Source organism: Pristiophorus japonicus, chromosome 22 (genome assembly GCF_044704955.1).
Source record: "Pristiophorus japonicus isolate sPriJap1 chromosome 22, sPriJap1.hap1, whole genome shotgun sequence".
Classification (NCBI taxonomy): Eukaryota; Metazoa; Chordata; class Chondrichthyes; family Pristiophoridae; genus Pristiophorus; species Pristiophorus japonicus.
This window is the reverse complement of record NC_091998.1, coordinates 57,008,811-57,033,431: the sequence shown is the minus strand read 5'-3', so window position 1 is coordinate 57,033,431 and position 24,621 is coordinate 57,008,811. Positions and strand designations below refer to the sequence as shown.

The following is a 24,621-nucleotide window of genomic DNA, read 5'->3' as shown; positions in this document are numbered from 1 at the left end:
TATTTATAGAGAGCCCAGCAGTGTGTCAGTATTTATAGAGAGCCCAGCAGTGTGTCAGTGTTTATAGAGAGTCCAGCAGTGTGTCAGTGTTTATAGAGAGCCCAGCAGTGTGTCAGTATTTATAGAGAGCCCAGCAGTGTGTCAGTATTTATAGAGAGCCCAGCAGTGTGTCAGTGTTTATAGAGAGTCCAGCAGTGTGTCAGTATTTATAGAGAGCCCAGCAGTGTGTCAGTATTTATAGAAAGCCCAGCAGTGTGTCAGTATTTATAGAGAGCCCAGCAGTGTGTCAGTGTTTATAGAGAGCCCAGCAGTGTGTCAGTGTTTATAGAGAGCCCAGCAGTGTGTCAGTATTGAGAGAGCCCAGCAGTGTGTCAGTGTTTATAGAGAGCCCAGCAGTGTGTCAGTGTTTATAGAGAGCCCAGTAGTGTGTCAGTGTTTATAGAGAGCCCAGCAGTGTGTCAGTGTTTATAGAGAGCCCTGCAGTGTGTCAGTATTTATAGAGAGCCCAGCAGTGTGTCAATATTTATAGAGAGCCCATCAGTGTGTCGGTGTTTATAGAGTCCAGCAGTGTGTCAGTATTTATAGAGAGCCCAGCAGTCTGTCAGTGTTTATAGAGTCCAGCAGTGTGCCAGTATTTATAGAGAGCCCAGCAGTGTGTCAGTGTTTATAGAGTCCAGCAGTGTGTCAGTATTTATAGAGAGCCCAGCAGTCTGTCAGTGTTTATAGAGTCCAGCAGTGTGTCAGTATTTATAGAGAGCCCAGCAGTCTGTCAGTGTTTATAGAGTCCAGCAGTGTGTCAGTATTTATAGAGAGCCCAGCAGTGTGTCAGTATTTATAGAGAGCCCAGCAGTCTGTCAGTGTTTATAGAGTCCAGCAGTGTGTCAGTATTTATAGAGAGCCCAGCAGTGTGTCAGTATTTATAGAGAGCCCAGCAGTCTGTCAGTGTTTATAGAGTCCAGCAGTGTGTCAGTATTTATAGAGAGCCCAGCAGTGTGTCAATATTTATAGAGTCCAGCAGTGTGTCAGTATTTATAGAGAGCCCAGCAGTGTGTCAGTGTTTATAGAGAGCCCAGCAGTCTGTCAGTGTTTATAGAGTCCAGCAGTGTGTCAGTATTTATAGAGAGTCCAGGAGTGTGTCAGTATTTATAGAGAGCCCAGCAGTCTGTCAGTGTTTATAGAGTCCAGCAGTCTGTCAGTGTTTATAGAGAGCCCAGTAGTGTGCCAGTATTTATAGAGAGCCCAGCAGTGTGTCAGTGTTTATAGAGAGCCCAGTAGTGTGCCAGTATTTATAGAGAGCCCAGCAGTGTGTCAGTGTTTATAGAGAGTCCAGCAGTGTGTCAGTATTTATAGAGAGCCCAGCAGTCTGTCAGTGTTTATAGAGTCCAGCAGTGTGTCAGTATTTATAGAGAGCCCAGCAGTGTGTCAGTGTTTATAGAGTCCAGCAGTGTGTCAGTATTTATAGAGAGCCCAGCAGTCTGTCAGTGTTTATAGAGTCCAGCAGTGTGTCAGTATTTATAGAGAGCCCAGCAGTGTGTCAGTATTTATAGAGAGCCCAGCAGTCTGTCAGTGTTTATAGAGTCCAGCAGTGTGTCAGTATTTATAGAGAGCCCAGCAGTGTGTCAGTATTTATCGAGAGCCCAGCAGTCTGTCAGTGTTTATAGAGTCCAGCAGTGTGTCAGTATTTATAGAGAGCCCAGCAGTGTGTCAGTGTTTATAGAGTCCAGCAGTGTGTCAGTGTTTATAGAGAGCCCAGCAGTGTGTCAGTGTTTATAGAGAGCCCAGCAGTCTGTCAGTGTTTATAGAGTCCAGCAGTGTGTCAGTATTTATAGAGAGCCCAGCAGTGTGTCAGTGTTTATAGAGAGCCCAGCAGTGTGTCGGTGTTTATAGAGAGCCCAGCAGTGTGTCAGTATTTATAGAGAGCCCAGCAGTGTGTCAGTATTTATAGAGAGCCCAGCAGTGTGTCAGTATTTATAGAGAGCCCAGCAGTGTGTCAGTATTTATAGAGAGCCCAGCAGTGTGTCAGTATTTATAGAGAGTCCAGCAGTGTGTCAGTGTTTATAGAGAGCCCAGCAGTGTGTCAGTATTTATAGAGAGCCCAGCAGTGTGTCAATATTTATAGAGAGCCCATCAGTGTGTCGGTGTTTATAGAGTCCAGCAGTGTGTCAGTATTTATAGAGAGCCCAGCAGTCTGTCAGTGTTTATAGAGAGCCCAGCAGTGTGTCAGTATTTATAGAGAGCCCAGCAGTCTGTCAGTGTTTATAGAGAGCCCAGCAGTGTGTCAGTATTTATAGAGAGCCCATCAGTGTGTCAGTATTTATAGAGAGCCCAGCAGTGTGTCAATGTTTATAGAGAGCCCAGCAGTGTGTCAGTATTTATAGAGAGTCCAGCAGTGTGTCAGTATTTATAGAGAGCCCAGCAGTGTGTCAGTGTTTATAGAGAGCCCAGCAGTGTGTCAGTATTTATAGAGAGTCCAGCAGTGTGTCAGTATTTATAGAGAGCCCAGCAGTGTGTCTGTATTTATAGAGAGCCCAGCAGTGTGTCAGTGTTTATAGAGAGCCCAGCAGTGTGTCAGTATTTATAGAGCCCAGCAGTGTGTCAGTGTTTATAGAGAGCCCAGCAGTGTGTCAGTGTTTATAGAGAGCCCAGCAGTGTGTCAGTATTTATAGAGAGCCCAGCAGTGTGTCAGTGTTTATAGAGAGCCCAGCAGTGTGTCAGTATTTATAGAGAGCCCAGCAGTGTGTCAGTGTTTATAGAGAGCCCAGCAGTGTGTCAGTGTTTATAGAGAGCCCAACAGTGTGTCAGTATTTATAGAGCCCAGCAGTGTGTCAGTGTTTATAGAGCCCAGCAGTGTGTCAGTGTTTATAGAGAGCCCAACAGTGTGTCAGTATTTATAGAGAGCCCAGCAGTGTGTCAGTGTTTATAGAGAGCCCAGCAGTGTGTCAGTGTTTATAGAGAGCCCAGCAGTGTGTCAGTATTTATAGAGAGCCCAGCAGTGTGTCAGTGTTTATAGAGAGCCCAGCAGTGTGTCAGTATTTATAGAGAGCCCAGCAGTGTGTCAGTGTTTATAGAGAGCCCAGCAGTGTGTCAGTGTTTATAGAGAGCCCAGCAGTGTGTCAATGTTTATAGAGTCCCCAGCAGTGTGTCAGTGTTTATAGAGAGCCCAGCAGTGTGTCAGTGTTTATAGAGAGCCCAGCAGTGTGTCAGTGTTTATAGAGAGCCCAGCAGTGTGTCAGTATTTATAGAGAGCCCAGCAGTGTGTCAGTATTTATCGAGAGCCCAGCAGTCTGTCAGTGTTTATAGAGTCCAGCAGTGTGTCAGTATTTATAGAGAGCCCAGCAGTGTGTCAGTGTTTATAGAGTCCAGCAGTGTGTCAGTGTTTATAGAGAGCCCAGCAGTGTGTCAGTGTTTATAGAGAGCCCAGCAGTCTGTCAGTGTTTATAGAGTCCAGCAGTGTGTCAGTATTTATAGAGAGCCCAGCAGTGTGTCAGTATTTATAGAGAGCCCAGCAGTGTGTCAGTATTTATAGAGAGCCCAGCAGTGTGTCAGTATTTATAGAGAGCCCAGCAGTGTGTCGGTGTTTATAGAGAGCCCAGCAGTGTGTCAGTATTTATAGAGAGCCCAGCAGTGTGTCAGTATTTATAGAGAGCCCAGCAGTGTGTCAGTATTTATAGAGAGCCCAGCAGTGTGTCAGTGTTTATAGAGAATCCAGCAGTGTGTCAGTATTTATAGAGAGCCCAGCAGTGTGTCAGTATTTATAGAGAGCCCAGCAGTGTGTCAGTATTTATAGAGAGCCCAGCAGTGTGTCAGTGTTTATAGAGAGTCCAGCAGTGTGTCAGTATTTATAGAGAGCCCAGCAGTGTGTCAGTGTTTATAGAGAGCCCAGCAGTGTGTCAGTATTTATAGAGAGCCCAGCAGTGTGTCAGTATTTATAGAGAGCCCAGCAGTGTGTCAGTGTTTATAGAGAATCCAGCAGTGTGTCAGTATTTATAGAGAGCCCAGCAGTGTGTCAGTATTTATAGAGAGCCCAGCAGTGTGTCAGTGTTTATAGAGAGTCCAGCAGTGTGTCAGTGTTTATAGAGAGCCCAGCAGTGTGTCAGTATTTATAGAGAGCCCAGCAGTGTGTCAGTATTTATAGAGAGCCCAGCAGTGTGTCAGTGTTTATAGAGAGTCCAGCAGTGTGTCAGTATTTATAGAGAGCCCAGCAGTGTGTCAGTATTTATAGAAAGCCCAGCAGTGTGTCAGTATTTATAGAGAGCCCAGCAGTGTGTCAGTGTTTATAGAGAGCCCAGCAGTGTGTCAGTGTTTATAGAGAGCCCAGCAGTGTGTCAGTATTGAGAGAGCCCAGCAGTGTGTCAGTGTTTATAGAGAGTCCAGCAGTGTGTCAGTGTTTATAGAGAGCCCAGTAGTGTGTCAGTGTTTATAGAGAGCCCAGCAGTGTGTCAGTGTTTATAGAGAGCCCTGCAGTGTGTCAGTATTTATAGAGAGCCCAGCAGTGTGTCAATATTTATAGAGAGCCCATCAGTGTGTCGGTGTTTATAGAGTCCAGCAGTGTGTCAGTATTTATAGAGAGCCCAGCAGTCTGTCAGTGTTTATAGAGTCCAGCAGTGTGTCAGTATTTATAGAGAGCCCAGCAGTCTGTCAGTGTTTATAGAGTCCAGCAGTGTGTCAGTATTTATAGAGAGCCCAGCAGTGTGTCAGTATTTATAGAGAGCCCAGCAGTCTGTCAGTGTTTATAGAGTCCAGCAGTGTGTCAGTATTTATAGAGAGCCCAGCAGTGTGTCAGTATTTATAGAGAGCCCAGCAGTCTGTCAGTGTTTATAGAGTCCAGCAGTGTGTCAGTATTTATAGAGAGCCCAGCAGTGTGTCAATATTTATAGAGTCCAGCAGTGTGTCAGTATTTATAGAGAGCCCAGCAGTGTGTCAGTGTTTATAGAGAGCCCAGTAGTGTGCCAGTATTTATAGAGAGCCCAGCAGTGTGTCAGTGTTTATAGAGAGCCCAGCAGTGTGTCAGTGTTTACAGAGAGCCCAGTAGTGTGTCAGTATTTATAGAGAGCCCTGCAGTGTGTCAGTATTTATAGAGAGCCCAGCAGTCTGTCAATATTTATAGAGAGCCCAGCAGTCTGTCAGTGTTTATAGAGTCCAGCAGTGTGTCAGTATTTATAGAGAGCCCAGCAGTGTGTCAGTGTTTATAGAGAGCCCAGCAGTCTGTCAGTGTTTATAGAGTCCAGCAGTGTGTCAGTATTTATAGAGAGTCCAGGAGTGTGTCAGTATTTATAGAGAGCCCAGCAGTCTGTCAGTGTTTATAGAGTCCAGCAGTCTGTCAGTGTTTATAGAGTCCAGCAGTGTGTCAGTATTTATAGAGAGCCCAGCAGTGTGTCAGTGTTTATAGAGAGCCCAGCAGTGTGTCAGTGTTTATAGAGAGCCCAGTAGTGTGCCAGTATTTATAGAGAGCCCAGCAGTGTGTCAGTGTTTATAGAGAGCCCAGCAGTGTGTCAGTGTTTACAGAGAGCCCAGTAGTGTGTCAGTATTTATAGAGAGCCCTGCAGTGTGTCAGTATTTATAGAGAGCCCAGCAGTCTGTCAATATTTATAGAGAGCCCATCAGTGTGTCGGTGTTTATAGAGTCCAGCAGTGTGTCAGTATTTATAGAGAGCCCAGCAGTCTGTCAGTGTTTATAGAGTCCAGCAGTGTGTCAGTATTTATAGAGAGCCCAGCAGTGTGTCAGTGTTTATAGAGTCCAGCAGTGTGTCAGTATTTATAGAGAGCCCAGCAGTCTGTCAGTGTTTATAGAGTCCAGCAGTGTGTCAGTATTTATAGAGAGCCCAGCAGTGTGTCAGTATTTATAGAGAGCCCAGCAGTCTGTCAGTGTTTATAGAGTCCAGCAGTGTGTCAGTATTTATAGAGAGCCCAGCAGTGTGTCAGTATTTATCGAGAGCCCAGCAGTGTGTCAGTGTTTATAGAGTCCAGCAGTGTGTCAGTATTTATAGAGAGCCCAGCAGTGTGTCAGTGTTTATAGAGTCCAGCAGTGTGTCAGTGTTTATAGAGAGCCCAGCAGTGTGTCAGTGTTTATAGAGAGCCCAGCAGTCTGTCAGTGTTTATAGAGTCCAGCAGTGTGTCAGTATTTATAGAGAGCCCAGCAGTGTGTCAGTGTTTATAGAGAGCCCAGCAGTGTGTCGGTGTTTATAGAGAGCCCAGCAGTGTGTCAGTATTTATAGAGAGCCCAGCAGTGTGTCAGTGTTTATAGAGAGCCCAGCAGTGTGTCGGTGTTTATAGAGAGCCCAGCAGTGTGTCAGTGTTTATAGAGAGCCCAGCAGTGTGTCGGTGTTTATAGAGAGCCCAGCAGTGTGTCAGTATTTATAGAGAGCCCAGCAGTGTGTCAGTATTTATAGAGAGTCCAGCAGTGTGTCAGTGTTTATAGAGAGCCCAGCAGTGTGTCAGTATTTATAGAGAGCCCAGCAGTGTGTCAATATTTATAGAGAGCCCATCAGTGTGTCGGTGTTTATAGAGTCCAGCAGTGTGTCAGTATTTATAGAGAGCCCAGCAGTCTGTCAGTGTTTATAGAGAGCCCAGCAGTGTGTCAGTATTTATAGAGAGCCCAGCAGTCTGTCAGTGTTTATAGAGAGCCCAGCAGTGTGTCAGTATTTATAGAGAGCCCATCAGTGTGTCAGTATTTATAGAGAGCCCAGCAGTGTGTCAATGTTTATAGAGAGCCCAGCAGTGTGTCAGTATTTATAGAGAGTCCAGCAGTGTGTCAGTATTTATAGAGAGCCCAGCAGTGTGTCAGTGTTTATAGAGAGCCCAGCAGTGTGTCAGTATTTATAGAGAGTCCAGCAGTGTGTCAGTATTTATAGAGAGCCCAGCAGTGTGTCTGTATTTATAGAGAGCCCAGCAGTGTGTCAGTGTTTATAGAGAGCCCAGCAGTGTGTCAGTATTTATAGAGCCCAGCAGTGTGTCAGTGTTTATAGAGAGCCCAGCAGTGTGTCAGTATTTATAGAGAGCCCAGCAGTGTGTCAGTGTTTATAGAGAGCCCAGCAGTGTGTCAGTATTTATAGAGAGCCCAGCAGTGTGTCAGTGTTTATAGAGAGCCCAGCAGTGTGTCAGTGTTTATAGAGAGCCCAACAGTGTGTCAGTATTTATAGAGAGCCCAGCAGTGTGTCAGTGTTTATAGAGCCCAGCAGTGTGTCAGTGTTTATAGAGAGCCCAACAGTGTGTCAGTATTTATAGAGAGCCCAGCAGTGTGTCAGTGTTTATAGAGAGCCCAGCAGTGTGTCAGTGTTTATAGAGAGCCCAGCAGTGTGTCAGTATTTATAGAGAGCCCAGCAGTGTGTCAGTGTTTATAGAGAGCCCAGCAGTGTGTCAGTATTTATAGAGAGCCCAGCAGTGTGTCAGTGTTTATAGAGAGCCCAGCAGTGTGTCAGTGTTTATAGAGAGCCCAGCAGTGTGTCAATGTTTATAGAGTCCCCAGCAGTGTGTCAGTGTTTATAGAGAGCCCAGCAGTGTGTCAGTGTTTATAGAGAGCCCAGCAGTGTGTCAGTGTTTATAGAGAGCCCAGCAGTGTGTCAGTATTTATAGAGAGCCCAGCAGTGTGTCAGTGTTTATAGAGAGCCCAGCAGTGTGTCAGTATTTATAGAGAGCCCAGCAGTGTGTCAGTGTTTATAGAGAGCCCAGCAGTGTGTCAGTGTTTATAGAGAGCCCAACAGTGTGTCAGTATTTATAGAGAGCCCAGCAGTGTGTCAGTGTTTATAGAGCCCAGCAGTGTGTCAGTGTTTATAGAGAGCCCAACAGTGTGTCAGTATTTATAGAGAGCCCAGCAGTGTGTCAGTGTTTATAGAGAGCCCAGCAGTGTGTCAGTGTTTATAGAGAGCCCAGCAGTGTGTCAGTATTTATAGAGAGCCCAGCAGTGTGTCAGTGTTTATAGAGAGCCCAGCAGTGTGTCAGTATTTATAGAGAGCCCAGCAGTGTGTCAGTGTTTATAGAGAGCCCAGCAGTGTGTCAGTGTTTATAGAGAGCCCAGCAGTGTGTCAATGTTTATAGAGTCCCCAGCAGTGTGTCAGTGTTTATAGAGAGCCCAGCAGTGTGTCAGTGTTTATAGAGAGCCCAGCAGTGTGTCAATGTTTATAGAGAGCCCAGCAGTGTGTCAGTGTTTATAGAGAGCCCAGCAGTGTGTCAGTTTTTATTGAGAGCCCAGCAGTGTGTCAGTGTTTATAGAGAGCCCAGCAGTGTGTCAGTATTTATAGAGAGCCCAGCAGTGTGTCAGTGTTTATAGAGAGCCCAGCAGTGTGTCAGTGTTTATAGAGAGCCCAGCAGTGTGTCAATGTTTATAGAGAATCCCCGGAATGTCAGTGTTAGCAAGGGGACGTCATGAGTGTATCAGTATGGGGAAGGTGGTAAAAATGGCAGGGCCTTCGATAATGTCCGGAAGAGACATCCCCCTCCCTGCCCCAGCCCATACAGAAAAATTTGTAATTAAAGATCAGATTACAGAGCTCCTATGTGTCCCTAAAGAAAAGTTAGGAAAAAAAGAGACCCATACTTACGTATGTCGGTGCGCTGTTCTAAAGGCAAAGGATTGTTCGTTCGTGACACAAGCTTTGTAAGGCAGGTTGCCGCCAGCAACTGTGAATATGACGACTGGGGAATAATAATAATATTAAAAAAGATTTTCTCTAAGCACAATGGTTTATTAGAACCTTACACCTGTGGCAATGAACTAACACTGTGCAGAATAGGAACATAAGAAATTGGAGCAGGAGTAGGCCACCTGGCCTCTCAAGGCTGCTCCACCTTTCAATATGATCATGGCTGATCTGATCAAGGACTCAGCTCCATTTCCCCACCTGCTCCCCATAACCCTTTACTCCCTTACCGCTCAAAAATCTGTCTATCTCCGCCTTAAATATATTCAATGACCCAGTCTCCACAGCTTTCTGGGGCAGAGAATTCCACAGATTTACAACCCTCAGAGAAGAAATTCCTCCTCATCTCGGTTTTAAATGGGTGGCCCCTTATTCTGAGACTATGTCCCCTAGTTTTAGTTTCCCCTATGAGTGGAAATATTCTCTCTGCATCCACCTTGTCTAGCCCCCTCATTATCTTATGTTTCAATAAGATCACCTCTCATTCTTCTGAACTCCAATGTGTATAGGCCCAACCTACTCAACCTATCCTCATAAGTCAACCCCCTCATCTCCGGAATCAACCTAGTGAACTTTCTCTGAACAGCCTCCAATGCGAGTATATCCTTCCTTAAATACGGAGACCAAAACTGTATGCAGTACTCCAGGTGTGGCCTCACCAATACCTTGTACAGTTGTAGCAGGACTTCTCTGCTTTTATACTCTATCCCCCTTGCAATAAAGGCCAACATTCCATTTGCCTTTCTGATTACTTGCTGTACCTGCATGCTAACTTTTTGTGTTTCATACACAAGGACCCCCAGGTCTCTGTACTGCAGCACTTTGCAATTTTTCTCCATTTAAATTATAATTTCCTTTTCTATTTTTACTGCCAAAGTGGATAACCTCACATTTTCCCACATTATATTCCATCTGCCAAATTTTTGCCCACTCACTTAGCCTGTCTATATCCCTTTGCAGATTTTTTGTGTCCTCCTCACAATTTGCTTTCCCACACATCTTTGTATTAGCAGCAAACTTGGCTACATTACACTCGGTCCCTTCATCCAAGTCATTAATATAGATTGTAAATAGTTGGGGCCCCAGCACCGATCCCTGCGGCACCCCACTAGTTACTGTTTGCCAACCAGAAAATGACCCATTTATCCCGACTCACTGTTTTCTGTTTGTTCATCAATCCTCTATCCGTGCTAATATATTACCACCAACCCCAGGAACTTTTGTCTTGTGCAGTAACCTTTTATGTGGCACCTTATCGAATGCCTTTTGGAAATCCAAATACATCACATCCACTGGTTCCCCCTTATCCACCCTGTTCGTTACATCCTCAAAGAACTCCAGCAAATTTGTCAAACATGATTTCCCTTTCATAAACCCATGCTGACTCTGCTTGATTGAATTATGCTTTTCCAAATGTTCTGCTACTGCTTCCTTAATAATGGACTCCAGCATTTTCCCAACAACAGATGTTAGGCTAACTGGTCTATAGTTTCCTGCTTTTTGTCTGCCTCCTGTTTTAAATAGGGAAGGTTACATTTGCGGCTTTCCAAGCCGCAAGGACCGCCCCAGGGAATTTTGGTAGATCTCAACCAATGCATCCACTATCCTCGCAGCCACTTTTTTTTTAGGACCCTAGGATGTAAGCCATCGGGTCCAGGGATTTGTTCGCCTTTAGTCCCATTATTTTAGCGAGTACTACTTCTTTAGTGTTAGTGATTGTATTAAGTTCCTCCCTCCCTATTGCCCCTTATTATCCATTTATGGGATGTTTTTAGTGTCTTCTACCGTGAAGACTGATACAAAATACTTATTCAATGTCTCTGCCATTTCCCTGTTCTCCACTATTAATTCCCCAGTCTCATCCTTTCGGGGATCAACACTTACTTTAACTACTCTTTTCCTTTTTATGTATCGCTGCTTACTTTCTTTCTTGACAAGTATTGAAGTGACAAAGAATATGCAACGTTTGTTAGATCCATATTGGGAGTTAAAAGCTTTCAGTAATATCCGGAATTCAAGGCATAAATTGACGTATACAGTTTCAGCTTTCATTCCAAAACAGTAATCTTTATGCTTCTAAATCAGACGACCAGAATCTGTTTGCATCCACAGAGACATATACACACTAATGCGAACATGTGTTTAAGCTTTATATCTGTCTCCAAAAGCTCTGTGATCATCATCATAGGAATCGAGGAAGACTTGCTTCCACTCTTAAAATGAGTCCTTAGATGGCTGAACAGTCCAATACGAGAGCCACAGTCTCTGTCACAGGTGGGACAGACAGTCGTTGAAAGAAAGGGAGGGTGGGACTGGCTTGCCGCACGCTCTTTCCGCTTGATTTCTGCATGCCCTCGGCGATGAAACTCGAGGTGCTCAGCGCCATCTCGGATGCACTTCCTCCACTAAGGGCAATCTTTGGCCAGGGACTCCCAGGGTGGGGATGTTGCACTTTTTCCAGGGAGGCTTTGAGGCTGTCCCTGTAATGTTTCCTCTGCCCACCTTTGGCTCATTTGCCATGAAGGAGTTCAGAGTAGAGCACTTGCTTTGGGAGTCTCGTGTCTGGCATGCGAACGATGTGGCCTGCCCAGTGGAGCTGATCAAGTGTGGTCAGTGCTTCAATGCTGGGGATGTTGGCCTGGTCGAGGACGCCAATGTTGGTGTGTCTGTCCTCCCAGGGGATTTGTAGGATCTTGCGGAGGCATTGTTGGTGATATTTCTCCAGCGACTTGAGCTGTCTACTGTACATGGTCCATGTCTCTAAGCCATTCAGGAGGACGGGTATTACTACAGCCCTGTAGACCATGAGCTTGGTGGCACTTTTGAGGGCCTGATCTTCAAACACTCTTTTCCTCAGGCGGCCGAAGGCTGCACTGGCGCACTGGAGGCGGTATTGAATCTCGTTGTCAATGTCTGCTCTTGTTGATAAGAGGCTCCTGAGGTATGGGAAATGGTCCACGTTGTCCAGGGCCGCGCCGTAGATCAGATTGGGAGTTAAAAGCTTTAAGTAATATCCAGAGTTCAAGGCATAAATTGACGTGTACAGTTTCAGCTTTCATTCCGAAACAGTAATCTTTATGTTTCTAAATCAGGAGACCAGAATCTGTTTGCATCCACAGAGACATATGCACACAAATGCGAACATGGGTTTAAGCTTTATATCTGTCTCCAAAAGCTCCATGATAAGTACCTATACAGCCCATGAACAGAAAAGCTTGGGATGCCCTTGATTTAGATTACTGACTGTATTGATCCATGGGCAATATATATTCCAGTGCAGCAATGCAAACAACCTGTATATTACACAGTATTTAAAACACAGAAACAGGCCATTCAGCCCAACAGATCCATGTCGGTATTTATACTCCCCATAAGCCTCCTTCATCTAACCCCATCAGCAATCCTTCCTCCCTCATGTGTTTATCCAGCTTCCCCTTAAAGGCATCTCAGGGATTTGCCTCAACCACTCCCTGTGGGAGCGAGTTCCACATTCTCACCGCTCTCTGGGTAAAGAAGCTTCTCCTGAATTCCTATTGGATTTATTCGTGACTGTCGTATAGTTATGGTCCTTAGTTCTGGTCTCACCCACAAGTGGAAATATCTTCTCTACGTCTACCCTATCAAACCCTTTCATAATCTTAAGGACCTCTGTTAGCTCACCCCTCGGTCTTCTCTTTTCTAGAGAAATGAGCCCCAGCTCGTTCAATCTTTCCTGATAGTTATAACCCCTCAGTTCAGGTGCCATTCAAGTAAATATTTTTTAGACCCTCTTCAGTGCCTCGATATCCTTTTTATAATATGGAGACCAGAACTCTTCAGTGTACTCTCGGCATGGTCTAACCAAGGATCCGTAGAGGTTTAACATAACTTCTCTGCTGTCAAATTCCATCCCTCCGGAAATGAATTGAATCCCAGTGTTTTGCTTGCTTTTTTTAAATGGCCTTATGAACCTGTGTCAGTACTTTTAGTGATTTGTGAATCTGTACCCCAAGATGCTTCTGTTCCTCTACTCCATTTGGACATGGATTTTCCAAGTAGTCTGTGGCCTCATTCTTCCTACCAAAATGTACCAATATGGCGACGCTCCCAGGAGTATGGTTAATACCACTGCATGTGGAGTTCGTGAGACATAGTCTAACTTGCACCAATATCATAATTTCTAAATTCGCGGATGACACCAAATTGGCTAGGGATAGTCAATACTGAGGAGGAATGTCACTAATTACAGGAGGACATTAATAAATTTGCAGTATGGGCATATAATTAAGCAAATGAAATAAATGTGAGGTTGGCAGCAAGAATAGGGAGGTCACTTATTACTTAGAGGGTGTGAGTCTGGATGGGGTAGAGGAGCAAAGGGATCTCGGAGTACAAATACACAAATCACTCAAAGTTGCGACACAGGTTAGCAAGGCCATAAAAAAGCAAACCAAGAACTAGGGTTTATTTCTAGAGGGATAGAATTGGAAAGTAGGGAAGTTATGCTAAACCTGTATCGAACCTTGGTTAGACCACACTTGGAGCACTGCGTACTGTTCTGGTTGCCATATTATAAAAAGGATATAGAAGCACTGGAGAGGGCGCAGAGGAGATTTACAAGGAGCATATCAGAAATGTGAGGGTACACCTATCAAGAAAGGTTGAACAGGTTGGGTCAATTTTCGGTTGAAAAAAGGCTGAGGGGCGACCTAATACAGTTCTTTAAAATGATTAAACGTTTTGATAGAGTGGATAGAGAGAGAATGATTCCACTTGTGGGGAAGAGCATCACTAGAGGCCATCAATATAAGATAGTCACCAAGAAATTCAATAGGGAATTCGGAAGAGTTTTCTTTGTCCAGAGAGTGGTGAGAATGTGGAACTCGCTGTCACAGGGAGGGGTTGAGGCGAATAGTATCGATGCATTTAAGGGGAGGCTAGACAAGCATATGAGGGAGAAGGGAATAGAGGGTTATGCTGATAGATTTAGATGAGGAAAGAAGGGAGGAGGTTCGAGTGGAACATAAACGCCGGCATGGACTAGTTGGGCCGAATGGCCTGTTTCTGTGCCGTATATCCCATGTAATCCTATGAATCCAGGTAGAAACAATATGATTGGCAGCCGATGAGGCAATATTCTGCAATTATTTGCATTTTAATGAATCAGAACACTAAACATTGCAATCGTCTTTCATACATGAACTTCTTACAAAAGAGAATTGCATGATGTTGAATGGGTACAAGGCATTAAATGGCTGCGGTAACACGCCATTACTGGGGTGGGGGGGGGAAGCAAGGATAGAGAAGACACCTTGCCTGAGGTAGTCATGAATGAACAAGGTGGGACGAATAGCCCATTTCACAATCCAAGTTTTCTTATGCCATTTTGTAATTCCATACCATTTGAAATGCCTACAAAATACTGCCAGAAAAAGTAGTTAACAGCCGCTGGTACTTACACTTCCTCTCTCCAAGAGCAGCTGGCATTTGCTCAGACAGTCCGGGCTATTGGTGAATTCAACCAGGGCCTTTTCCGCCTGCAGCCGAGTGGATGTGTCAGTGGTCTCGTAGAGCTGTTTACACAGTATCTCTAGCTGGGCTAAGCTCTACAATGATAAATAAGGTGTTGGTTAGTGAAGCACACAGAAAACTGCGACTAGCTTTACATTACTCTCAACTACAGAAGTTGCATGGCGAGTGGTAGATTCATAGGACTGTTACATAGAACATAAGAAATAGGAACAGGGGTAGGTCATTTGGTCCCTCGAGCCTGCTCCGCCATTCATTATGATCACGGCTGATCTTGGCCTCAGCTCCACTTCCCCGCCCGCTCCCCATAACCCTTGACTCCCTTATCGTTTAAAAATCTGTCTCCACCTTAAATACATTCAATGACCCAGCCTCCACAGCTCTCTGGGGTAGAGAATTCCAAAAATTCCTCCTCATCTCCATTATAAATGGGCGACCCCTTATTCTGAAACTATGTCCCCTAATTCTAGATTCCCCCATGAGGGGAAACACCCTCTCTTTGGGCCCAAGTTTCCACACGATAAAAAAACGGGTGCCCCTCCGAGCTGGGCGCCCGTTTTTCACGCCTAAAACAGCGCCTAAAAAAAATCGTGCGATTCTGGAGCGCCCTGCAGCTCCTTGTCTGCCTGGCGCGGCGCCCAGGGGGGCGGAGCCTACACTCGCGCCGATTTTGTAAGTGGGAGGGGGCGGGTACTATTTAAATTAGTTTTTTTCCTGCCGGCAACGCTGCACGTGCGCGTTGGAGCGTTCGAGCATGCTCAGTGTGAAAAAAACATTGTCACTCGGCCATTTTTGTAGTTCTTTGTAGCTGTTTAATTTTTGAACATTTTTTTAAATAAAAAGCACATTGCCATCAGCACTTGCAGCCTTCTCACTGTCTCCTTCCCCCCACCCCCCCGCGGGAAGAACGGGCGCCTTCTCCCCCCCCCCGCCTGCAGGAAGAACGGGCGCCTCCTACCCGCCCCCCCCCCCCCAAACCCCCCGCAGGAAGAACGGGCGCCTTCCCCCCCCGCGGGAAAGAACGGGCGCCCCCCCCCCCCCCCCCGCGGGAAAGAACGGGTGCCTCCTCTCCCCCCCCCCCCACCCCGCGGGAAGAACGGGCGCCTCCCTCCCCCCCCCCGCGGGAAGAACGGGCGCCTCCCCCCCCCCCCCGCGGGAAAGAACGGGTGCCTCCTCTCTCCCCCCCCCACCCCGCGGGAAGAACGGGCGCCTCCCTCCCCCCCCCCGCGGGAAGAACGGGCGCCTCCCCCCCCCCCCCGCGGGAAAGAATGGGCGCCTCCCCCACCCCCCGCGGGAAGAACGGGCACCTCCCCCTCCCCCCCCCCCCCGCGGGAAGAACGGGCGCCTCAGGCTGACTGCAGCATTCTCTGTGCCTGAAGCACTTTCACACAGGTAGGAAGATGGTTTATTTAATCTTTTCTTTGCTTATAAATGTTTATTCAGGTTGGATTTATTTGTATAATATTTGTAGAAGTATAATAAGGATTTATTGTAGAATTTAATGAGTTCCCTTCCACCCCCCCTCCCCCCACCTCGTTCTGGACGCCTAATTTGTAACCTGCGCCTGATTTTTTAATGTGTAGAACAGGTTTTTTCAGTTCTACAAAAATCTTCACTTGCTCCATTCTAAGTTAGTTTGGAGTACATTCTCACTGTGGAAACTTTGAAATCAGGCGTCAGTGGCCGGACACGCCCCCTTTTGAAGAAAAAATTCTGTTCCAAAGTAGAACTGTTCTACCTGACTAGAACTGCAGAAAAAAAAATGTGGAGAATTGCGATTTCTAAGATAGTCCGTTCTCCACCAGTTGCTCCTAAAAATCAGGCGCAAATCATGTGGAAACTTGGGCCCTATATACCTTGTTGAGCCCCCTCAGATTATACGTTTCAATAAGATCACCTCTCATTCTTCTAAGCTCCAATGAGTATAGGCCCAACATGCTCAATCTTTCTTCATAAAACCCCCTTAACTCAGGAATCATCCTGTTACACAAAGACTTAGTATTTTTACAGCGTCGTCCATGACCTCAGGACGCCCCAAAACGCTTTACAAGAAATGAAGTACTCTTGAAGTGTTGTAACGTAGGAAATGTGGCAGCCAATTTGCGCACAGCAAGCACCCACAAACAGCAGTGTGATAGTGGCCAGTGTTTTTAGCGATGTTGGTTGAGAGTAAGGTGGTCATGGATTGAGGCCCCACTACTCACGTACTTGAGCACATAATCTGGGCAGAAACTCTCGTGCAGTATTGAAGGGAGTGCTGCAGTGTTCGAGGTGCCTTCTTTCAGATGAGATATTAAACCGAGGCCCCCTCTGCCTGTTTAGGTGGAAACACAAGATCTGGTAGCACTGTCTGAAGAGCAGAAGGGGAGTTCTTCCGATGTTCTGGCCAACATGCCTCCCTCAACCAACACTGGCCAAAACAGATTAATTGATGAATTATCTTGCTTGCCATTCCCTAGATCTTGCTGTGTGCAAATTGGTTGCTGCATTTGCCTGTGTAACAATATGGAAAAGCAATTCATTGGCTGTGAAGTGTTTTGGGACCTCCTGAGATGCTGTGGCAGTAATGAGATTTCAGTTGTGCGCTGCATGGGGGTAATTTATTTTTTATTAATTCAAGACCAGCATTTATTGGCTCGTCCCTAATTGCCTTTGAGAAGGTGGTGGTAAGCCGCCATCTTGAATAAGAGATTTGCTGGGCCATTTCAGGGGTAGTTAAGAGTCAACCATATTGCTGTGGGTCTGGAGTCACATATCGGGTAAGGGCGGCAGATTTAGTTCCCTAAAGGACATTACTGAACCCAATGGGTTTTTACGATAAACCGGTATTTTCATGGTCACCATTACTGTATACTGTACTAGCTTTTTATTCCACATTTATTTAATTGAAGTTAAATTCCCCAGGTGCCGTGGAGGGATTTGTACTCATGTCTCTGGATCATTAGATCTCTGGATTACTAGTCCTGTAACATAACCACTATCCTACCGTACTTCACAATGATTTCCGCTGTGTGCTGCATGGGAACAATGCTATTTCCATTGTGTGCTGCATGGGAGCAATGCGCTTTCCATTGTGTGCTGCATGGGAGCAATGCGCTTTCCATTGTGTGCTGCATGGGAGCAATGCGATTTCCACTGTGTGTTGCATGGGGGCAATACGTGTTCCGCGGTGTGTGCTGCGTGGGGGTAATGCGATTTCTATTGTGTGCTGCATTGGAGCAATGTGATTTCCACTGTGTGCTGCATGGGGGCAATGTGATTTCCATTGTGTGCTGCATGAGAGAATGTGAATTCCATTGTGTGCTGCATGGGAGCAATGCGATTTTTGCCGTGTGCTGCATGGGAGCAATGTGATTTCCATTGTGTGCTGCATGGGAGCAATGCGATTTCCGCTGTGTGTTGCATGGGGGCAATATGTGTTCTGCTGTGTGTACCGCATGAGGGAATGCGATTTCCATTGTGTGCTGCATGGGAGCAATGTGATTTCCACTGTGTGCTGCATGGGGGCAATGTGATTTCCGCTGTGTGCTGCATGGGGGGGGGGCAATGCGATTTCCGCTGTGCTGCATGAGGGCAATGTGATTTACGTTGTGTGCTGAATGGGGGCAATGTGATTTCCGCTGTGTGCTGCATGGGGGCAATGCGATTTCCGTGGTGCTGCATGGGGGCAATGTGATTTACGCTGTGTGCTGCATGGGAGGGGCAATGCGATTTCCGCTGTGCTGCATGGGGGCAATGCGATTTCTGTTGTGTGCTGCATGGGGGCAATGTGATTTCCATTTCAGAATGCACTCTGGGACTGACACTTTCAGGGTCGATCTCAACATTGATCCATGCTGAATCAAGGTGCCGCTGTTACTCTACATTAACTGGCCAATGATAGTGGGAATGCTAATGTTTACACATGGGGACTAACAATTTGATGATGTGATCAATATTATGCTAATTGAGAAATCATCTTCTAGCTCCCAGTCAAGCCCAAAAGGACGACAGAGCTGAACCATTTCACTGCAAGCTCCCCCTACTAAATACAGTTTTAAAATGAGCTGTATATATTTATCCAATGGCAAAGGGGAAACCTTGTACACCTCTCGGGAGCTGGAGCCCAGCTTGGAAGGACTGCTACATAAAGTTATACTTTAGACTCTAGTTGAACGAAAAGCTTGACTTGTTTTAAAAGTAAATTTGTCATTTAACTTTCTCCAAATGACTCAAAACATAGAGGGTGTGGGGGTGGGGCAGCGATCCTGTGACTGGTGCTTTGGCAGATCCTTAATATTCGTAAATTAAACCGCACTGGCCCAGCCGTGTTGCATTCTGCAGATAAGGGCGTGTCTGCAGAATTTGCTGAAAAATTTCCCAGATCATATTTCTAACTGTAAGGTGATAATCTCTGGAGAGTGGTCGCCCCATCTCGATACTGTATAGAACAGTACATTTGGGAAGCCAACCATTATTAACCCAGAGTAGTTTTTAATTGAAAAGACACTGGGAACTGGGAATGGCGACACGGAATATAATTTTCTACTTGCCTCTTTGGCAAGTCGCTTTCGTCCATTTCCTTGGATATGCTGCAACCTATTGCCAAGCAGAGCGTGAGAAAGCAACTTAACCCTAGGCTCCTATCTGGTACACAGAGAGCTCAGACAGTGGGTCCAGTTAACCCCAATAGTCATCTATCCTCTGCTTCAAGATTCAAGTTTGCAAACAGCAAGCAGCCTACTCTGATGTATTTTATCCAAGATCTGGCTGCTCAAATTATAATAAAAAATAACCCAAAATAAGCAGACACACCTTAGTTTTCCAGAAACCGTGCATGTATTACGCCCACGAGTTCTGGCCCTTTGCGAGATAACTCCACCCAAGAGGCAGAGAACACAAGACCAGTCATTTCTGGGCACTGAAAGTCCCTGATATGTTACAGAACGACATGCAATGGGGCCTCCAATTCATTCCCATGTCACTCACTGCCAACGAGCCAACACTCAGGACGCAGTTATTACCATCAGCTCGATTTGTATTGTGCCAAGAACTATTACAGCACGGCTGGCAAATTAAATTCAACGTATTCTGGTCAAGCCGCTGCTCAAACAGCCAGTTTATTACAGAGCGAACATGTTTGTAAAGTGTTTACATAGACCTTGCAATGGACCAAGCTGTCACCCTTTAAACACAGTCTCGGATCAGTGCTTTCAGCCCTGAATTTACCACACCACAAAAGTAATTAGGACTCAGCTGATTGATGTACATTAGAACTGTCTGATCAGCACAACATCGTGTCAATGTGCTCGCAAAATATCTTTTCCAGCAACTGCTTCTTTATGGACAGGGCACTGCGTACAATGTGCTGATTACTACAGTTGGACCCATCAAAAGACTCTGTGGACCATAGGGTTTGTCCAAAGTCAACGTGTTTTGACTCTGACCATCGCAAGCTCTCATTCGTTGCTGTCTAACAGCAGTTTTACACAGCTCTGCAGTATTTCTGCTGCCAGCAGAAGTGAACTCTGTGCCCCTAACAGGGCGACCTCATAGTTATGGGGCTGGACTGGTCAATCAAAGCTTGCAAGTTAAAATCCCACCATGGCACTGGAAATTGGTGGATTGGCACCAGAAAGAATGCAAAAATCCAACTGGTTCATGAACGTACCAGAGGGAGGAAATCCGCCACCTTCACCTTTGCACGGGACTCCAGTTCCACATGATATGCTTAACTCTGAATGCCCCGCGAAGTGGCCTAGCCAGCCATTCAGTTGTCGGGGTAACAAGGAACGGCCAATAGGCATGGCTGAGCCAGCATCAGAGAAATGTACGGCACAGGAGACCATTCAGCCCATTATGTCCGTGCAGGCATCGTTCACTACCCAAGAACAAATAATAAAAAGAATTTCACGGATCCTGGGATTCGCCATAGTGGGTACCACGGAACACATGCTTCCATCTCTGGTGGAGCTCATACTGTCTCTTGTCACACCGTAAAAGGGAAATCTCTGCGCTGTGTTTCGAAGGTTGGTGTGTAAGTGTGAGATGTCTAACGTGTCTCAGTGGGTAGCACTCTCGCCTCGGAGCCAGAAGGTTGTGGGTTTAAACCCCAATCCAGAGACTTGAGCACAAAATCTCGGCAGACACTTTAGTGCAGTACTAAGGGTGTGCTGCACTGTCTTTTAGGTGGGCGTAAAAGATCCCATTGAAAACAGGGGAGTTTTTCAGAGTTCTGGCCAATACTTATCTCTCAACCAACATCACTAAAACAAATTGTTACATTGCTGTTTGTGGGACCTTGCTGTGCGCAAATTGGCTGCAGCATTTCCTACATCAGTGACTACACTTCAAAAAGTACTTCATTGGTTGGAAAGCTCTTTGGGATGTCCTGAGATCGCAAAAGGTGCTATATAAATGCAAGTGTTGCTTCTTCCAATGGCCCAGAACTATTACCACTGGGAAGTTATGTGAACATTATAAACAGATTGCAAGCAGCCTACCCGATCCTCTTTGGCCAGGGAGTGCTGTGTTTGCTGCTTGTCTCTCTCGCCTGCCCAGTACACAGGAAAACCACTCAAATTGCTGAAGAGATTTGCACGTTACATCTGGCCAGGTTTAGATTCAATGATAAAAGACTTGGATTTATATAGTGCCTTTCACGAGACATCCCAAAGTACTTTACAGCCAATAAAGTACTTGTTGAAGTGCAGTCACTGTTGTAACGTGGGAAACGTGGCAGCTGATCATGCGCATAGCAAGCTCCCACAAATAGCAATGTGTTAATGACCGGATAACCTGGTTTAGTGATGTTGGTTGAAGGATATTGACCCCAGGACACTGGGGAGAATTCATCTGCTCTTCTTTGAAATAGTGCCATGGGATCTTTTACATCCACCTGAGAGGGCAGACGTGGTCGACAGTGCAGCTGGAGTGTCAAATCTCTGGAGTGGGACTTGAATGCACAACCTTCTGACTCAGAGGTGAAGGTGCTACCCACTGAGCCATGGCCGAGACTGATAGGCGACTGTCCGCATGTAACCAGGCAATGTTTGAACCATGCAGTTTCCTCAATGTACTGGTACCAATATGCTACTGAGCTCAGCACCTGAAATTGCTTCCAGCACTGGCACCCCAATGACAGACCTGTAACCACACATATACCACCCTAGTGTTAGACAGACTAAAATACACTCCACAGAGACAAACCTAGTTTGTAAGTTCAACTTCAAAACAGAATTGGATAAATACTTGAAGGGAAAACGTTTTCAGGGCTATGGGGAAAGGGTAGAGGAGTGGGACTAATTGGACAGCTTTACCAAAGAGCTGGCACAGGTACAATGGGCCAAATGGCCTCCTTCTGTCTGCAACAACTTGTATTTATATAGCGCCTTTGATATAGTAAAATGGCCCAAGGCGCTTCACAGGAGTGTTTTAAGATAAAACAAATAAATTTGACACCGAGCTACATATGAAGAAATTACGACAGATGACCAAAAGCTTGGTCAAAGAGGTAGGTTTTAAGGAACATCTTGAAGAAAGAGAGGTAGAGAGGTTTAGGGAGGGAGTTCCAGAGTTTGGGGTCCAGACAGCTGAAGGCACGGCCACCAATGATTGAGCAGTTATAATCAGGGATGCTCAAGTGGGCAGAATTTGAGGAGCGCAGACATCTCGGGAGGGGTTGTGAGGCTGAAGGAGATTACAGAGGTAGGGAGGGGCGAGGCCGTGGAGGGTTTTGTAAACAGGATGAGAATTTTTAAATTGAGGCGTTACTTAACTGGGAGCCAATCTAGATCAGCGAGCACAAGGTTGATAGGTGAGCGGGACATGGTGCGAGTTAGGACAAGGGCTGCCGAGTTTTGGATGGCCTGAAGTTTACGTAGGGTAGAGTGTGGGAGGCCAGCCAGGAGTGCGTTGAAATAGTCAACTCTAGAGGTACAAAGGCATGGCTGAGGGCTTCAGCAGTGGATGAGCTGAAGCAGGGACGGAGACGGGCAATGTTACAGAGGTAGAAATAGGCGGTCTTAGTTATGCCGTGGATATGTAGCCGGAAGCTAATTTCAGGGTCAAATATGACACCTAGGTTGCCAACAGTCTGGATCAGCCTCAGACAGATGCTAGGGAGAGGGATGGAATCGTTGGCTAGGGAACGCAGTTTGTGGCTTCGGTCTTCCCAATATTCCCAGTACTGGATGTCGGACAAGCAGTCTGACAATTTAGAGACCGTGGAGGGGTCAAGAGAAGTGGTGGTGAGGTAGAGCTGGGTGTTGTCAGCGCACATGTGGAAACTGATGCCGTGTTTTTGGATGATGTCGCCAAGGGGCAGCATACAGATGAGAAATAGGAGGGGGCCAAGGATAGATCCTTGGGGGACACCAGAGGTAACGATGTGGGAATGGGAAGAGAAGCTATTGCAGGTGATTCTCTGGCTCCGATCAGATAGATTGGAATGGGACCAGGCGAGTGCAGTCCCACCGAGCTGGATGATGGTGGAGAGGCGTTGGAGGAGGATGGAGGGATTAACTATGTCAAAGGCTGCAGACAGGTCGAGAAGGGCGAGGAGGGACAGTTTACCTTTGGCACAGTCACAAAGAATATCAGTTGTCTCAAAACGCTTCACAGGAGCATTATCAAACAGAATTTGACACCAAGCCAAATTTGGGCTGATTATCAAAAGCTTGGTCAAAGAGTTAGGTTTTAAGGAGAGAGAGAGGCAGAGAGGTTTAGGGAGGGAGTTCCAGAGCTGAGGACCCAGGCAGCTGAAGGTACGGCCACCAATGGTGGAGCGAGGAAAAGCGGAGATGCACAAGGATCCAGAATTGGAGGAGCGCAGGGATCGCGGAGGGTTATAGGGCTGGAGGTGGTTCCAGAAATAGGGAGGGGGTGCGAGACCATGGTGGGATTTGAAAACAAGGGTGAGAATTTTAAAATCGAGGCGTGACTGGACTGGGAGCTGCACTCTACAGTTTTTAACAGTCAGAGCTGCTGTGTTGTGCAGTGGGCACAAGGAGCTGGAGTAGGAATGGTGTAACACAGGTTAAAGGTCTATAACGATGATGGTGTGGTTGGACCTCAAGGTAAATAACATCACGTGGCCAGTGTTACACTGACTAGAGATTCACGAGGAGATTACTGGGAAAGATACTGCATTGCAGTAAATAAGGTGACACTGTAATGAAAGCAGCAAGTTAACACAGTGGCATCCTCTCGTTGATGCTTCAGGAGGCAGTAGGTTTTACACCATTTTCTCAGATGCCTTCAGCAGCAAGGAAAACCTTTCACTATCTGTACTCGCCCCTGCCCTCCTCAGTTTCAATTGCTTAAGATCACCACTTATATTGCCCTTGATCATAAACTATAAAACATATTGATGATCTGCCAGGCCGTTAAGGACCAAGTCTATAAACAGCATGCATCTTCGGATAACTGGTTAGACATTCTCTTCAGTTCATTAAGTCAATAAAGGGACACTGCCTGTGGAAAAAGCTGCCCAAAATCCTCTACGCCCCCACCCTTCGTCTCCCCTCAGAAGCACTTAGTGGCCCAGTTTCAACTGAAGTCAGAGAATAATGCAACAAGAAAGAGTCCATGCATGCACAAGTCCTGATCTTGTTGTCCAGGTTGAAGCTCCCTTATCCGGAACCCTCGGGACCTGGCCTGTTCTGGATAAGGGATTTTTCCGGACGAGGGGTGGTCCCGTTAAACTGGATGGTACAGGTGCTGAGCAAGGGGATATTGGAGCTGGCTGGCTTGCGGCAGAGAGATCATGGGGGGGGGGGCGCTGGATGGCGGGGTCAAGCCAGCGATTGCGGGAGTCGACAGCGAGGAAGGACTTCAATTTGTTCATGGCGGAGTTCTGCGCATGCGCCACTCGGTGGCCGGGAATGGTTCTGGACGAGGGGTCGTTCTGGATAAGGGAGGTTCAACCTCTATAAACAAAAGGTAACTTGATTCGTAAGCAATAGAAGTATCTGCAGCCTGATGGAACATGTTGTGATGTTCCAGGACACAATGGCGGATCGCGGAATCGTACAGTTTACGACGCAGTCATTATTCGCAGAACGTTCATGCACAAATAACCGCCTGCATACAGTTTTGTATAAATCAACAGCAGGGATGTCCATGCATTTATAGAGACCTCCATCGTGCCCTGGGATGTTCCAAAGCAGATCGAGACCACTGAATTACTTTTGAAGTGCAGTCATTGATGTTGGGAGACTTGGCATGTTTCGCCCGATAAACAGTAAATGGCCAGAGAATCGGTATTTGGTGGCGTGCACAGGAGCTGCTCTGTGAACATCCTGGTGTGGCGCTTCCTCGGCGCGGGGTTCCCTTGGCGTGGCGCTCCCTCAGCGCAGGGCAGCGCTCCCTTGGCGTGGGGTTCCCTCGGCGCGGCGCTCCCTCACCGTGGCACTCCCTCGGCGTGGCGCTCCCTCGGTGCGGCAGTGAAGCACTCGCTTATCTGATATACACGTCCTGGAGTGGGGCTTAAAGTCCAC

At 46.5% G+C, this 24,621-nt stretch overlaps 1 protein-coding gene across 2 annotated transcripts in view; it reads right to left on the bottom strand.

Annotated features, from left to right (window-relative positions):
* The window catches only part of xpo7 (exportin 7), a 131,914-nt gene that overhangs the window by 78,781 nt on the left and 28,512 nt on the right, over positions 1-24,621 (bottom strand). For both annotated transcript variants that reach the window (XM_070866166.1, XM_070866165.1), the window contains exons 2-3: positions 14,074-14,220; positions 8,537-8,630 (exon numbers count right to left, since the gene is read on the bottom strand). In XM_070866166.1, coding sequence (XP_070722267.1) covers positions 8,537-8,630; positions 14,074-14,220 — 241 coding nt within the window. The remainder of the gene's footprint in view (positions 1-8,536; positions 8,631-14,073; positions 14,221-24,621) is intronic.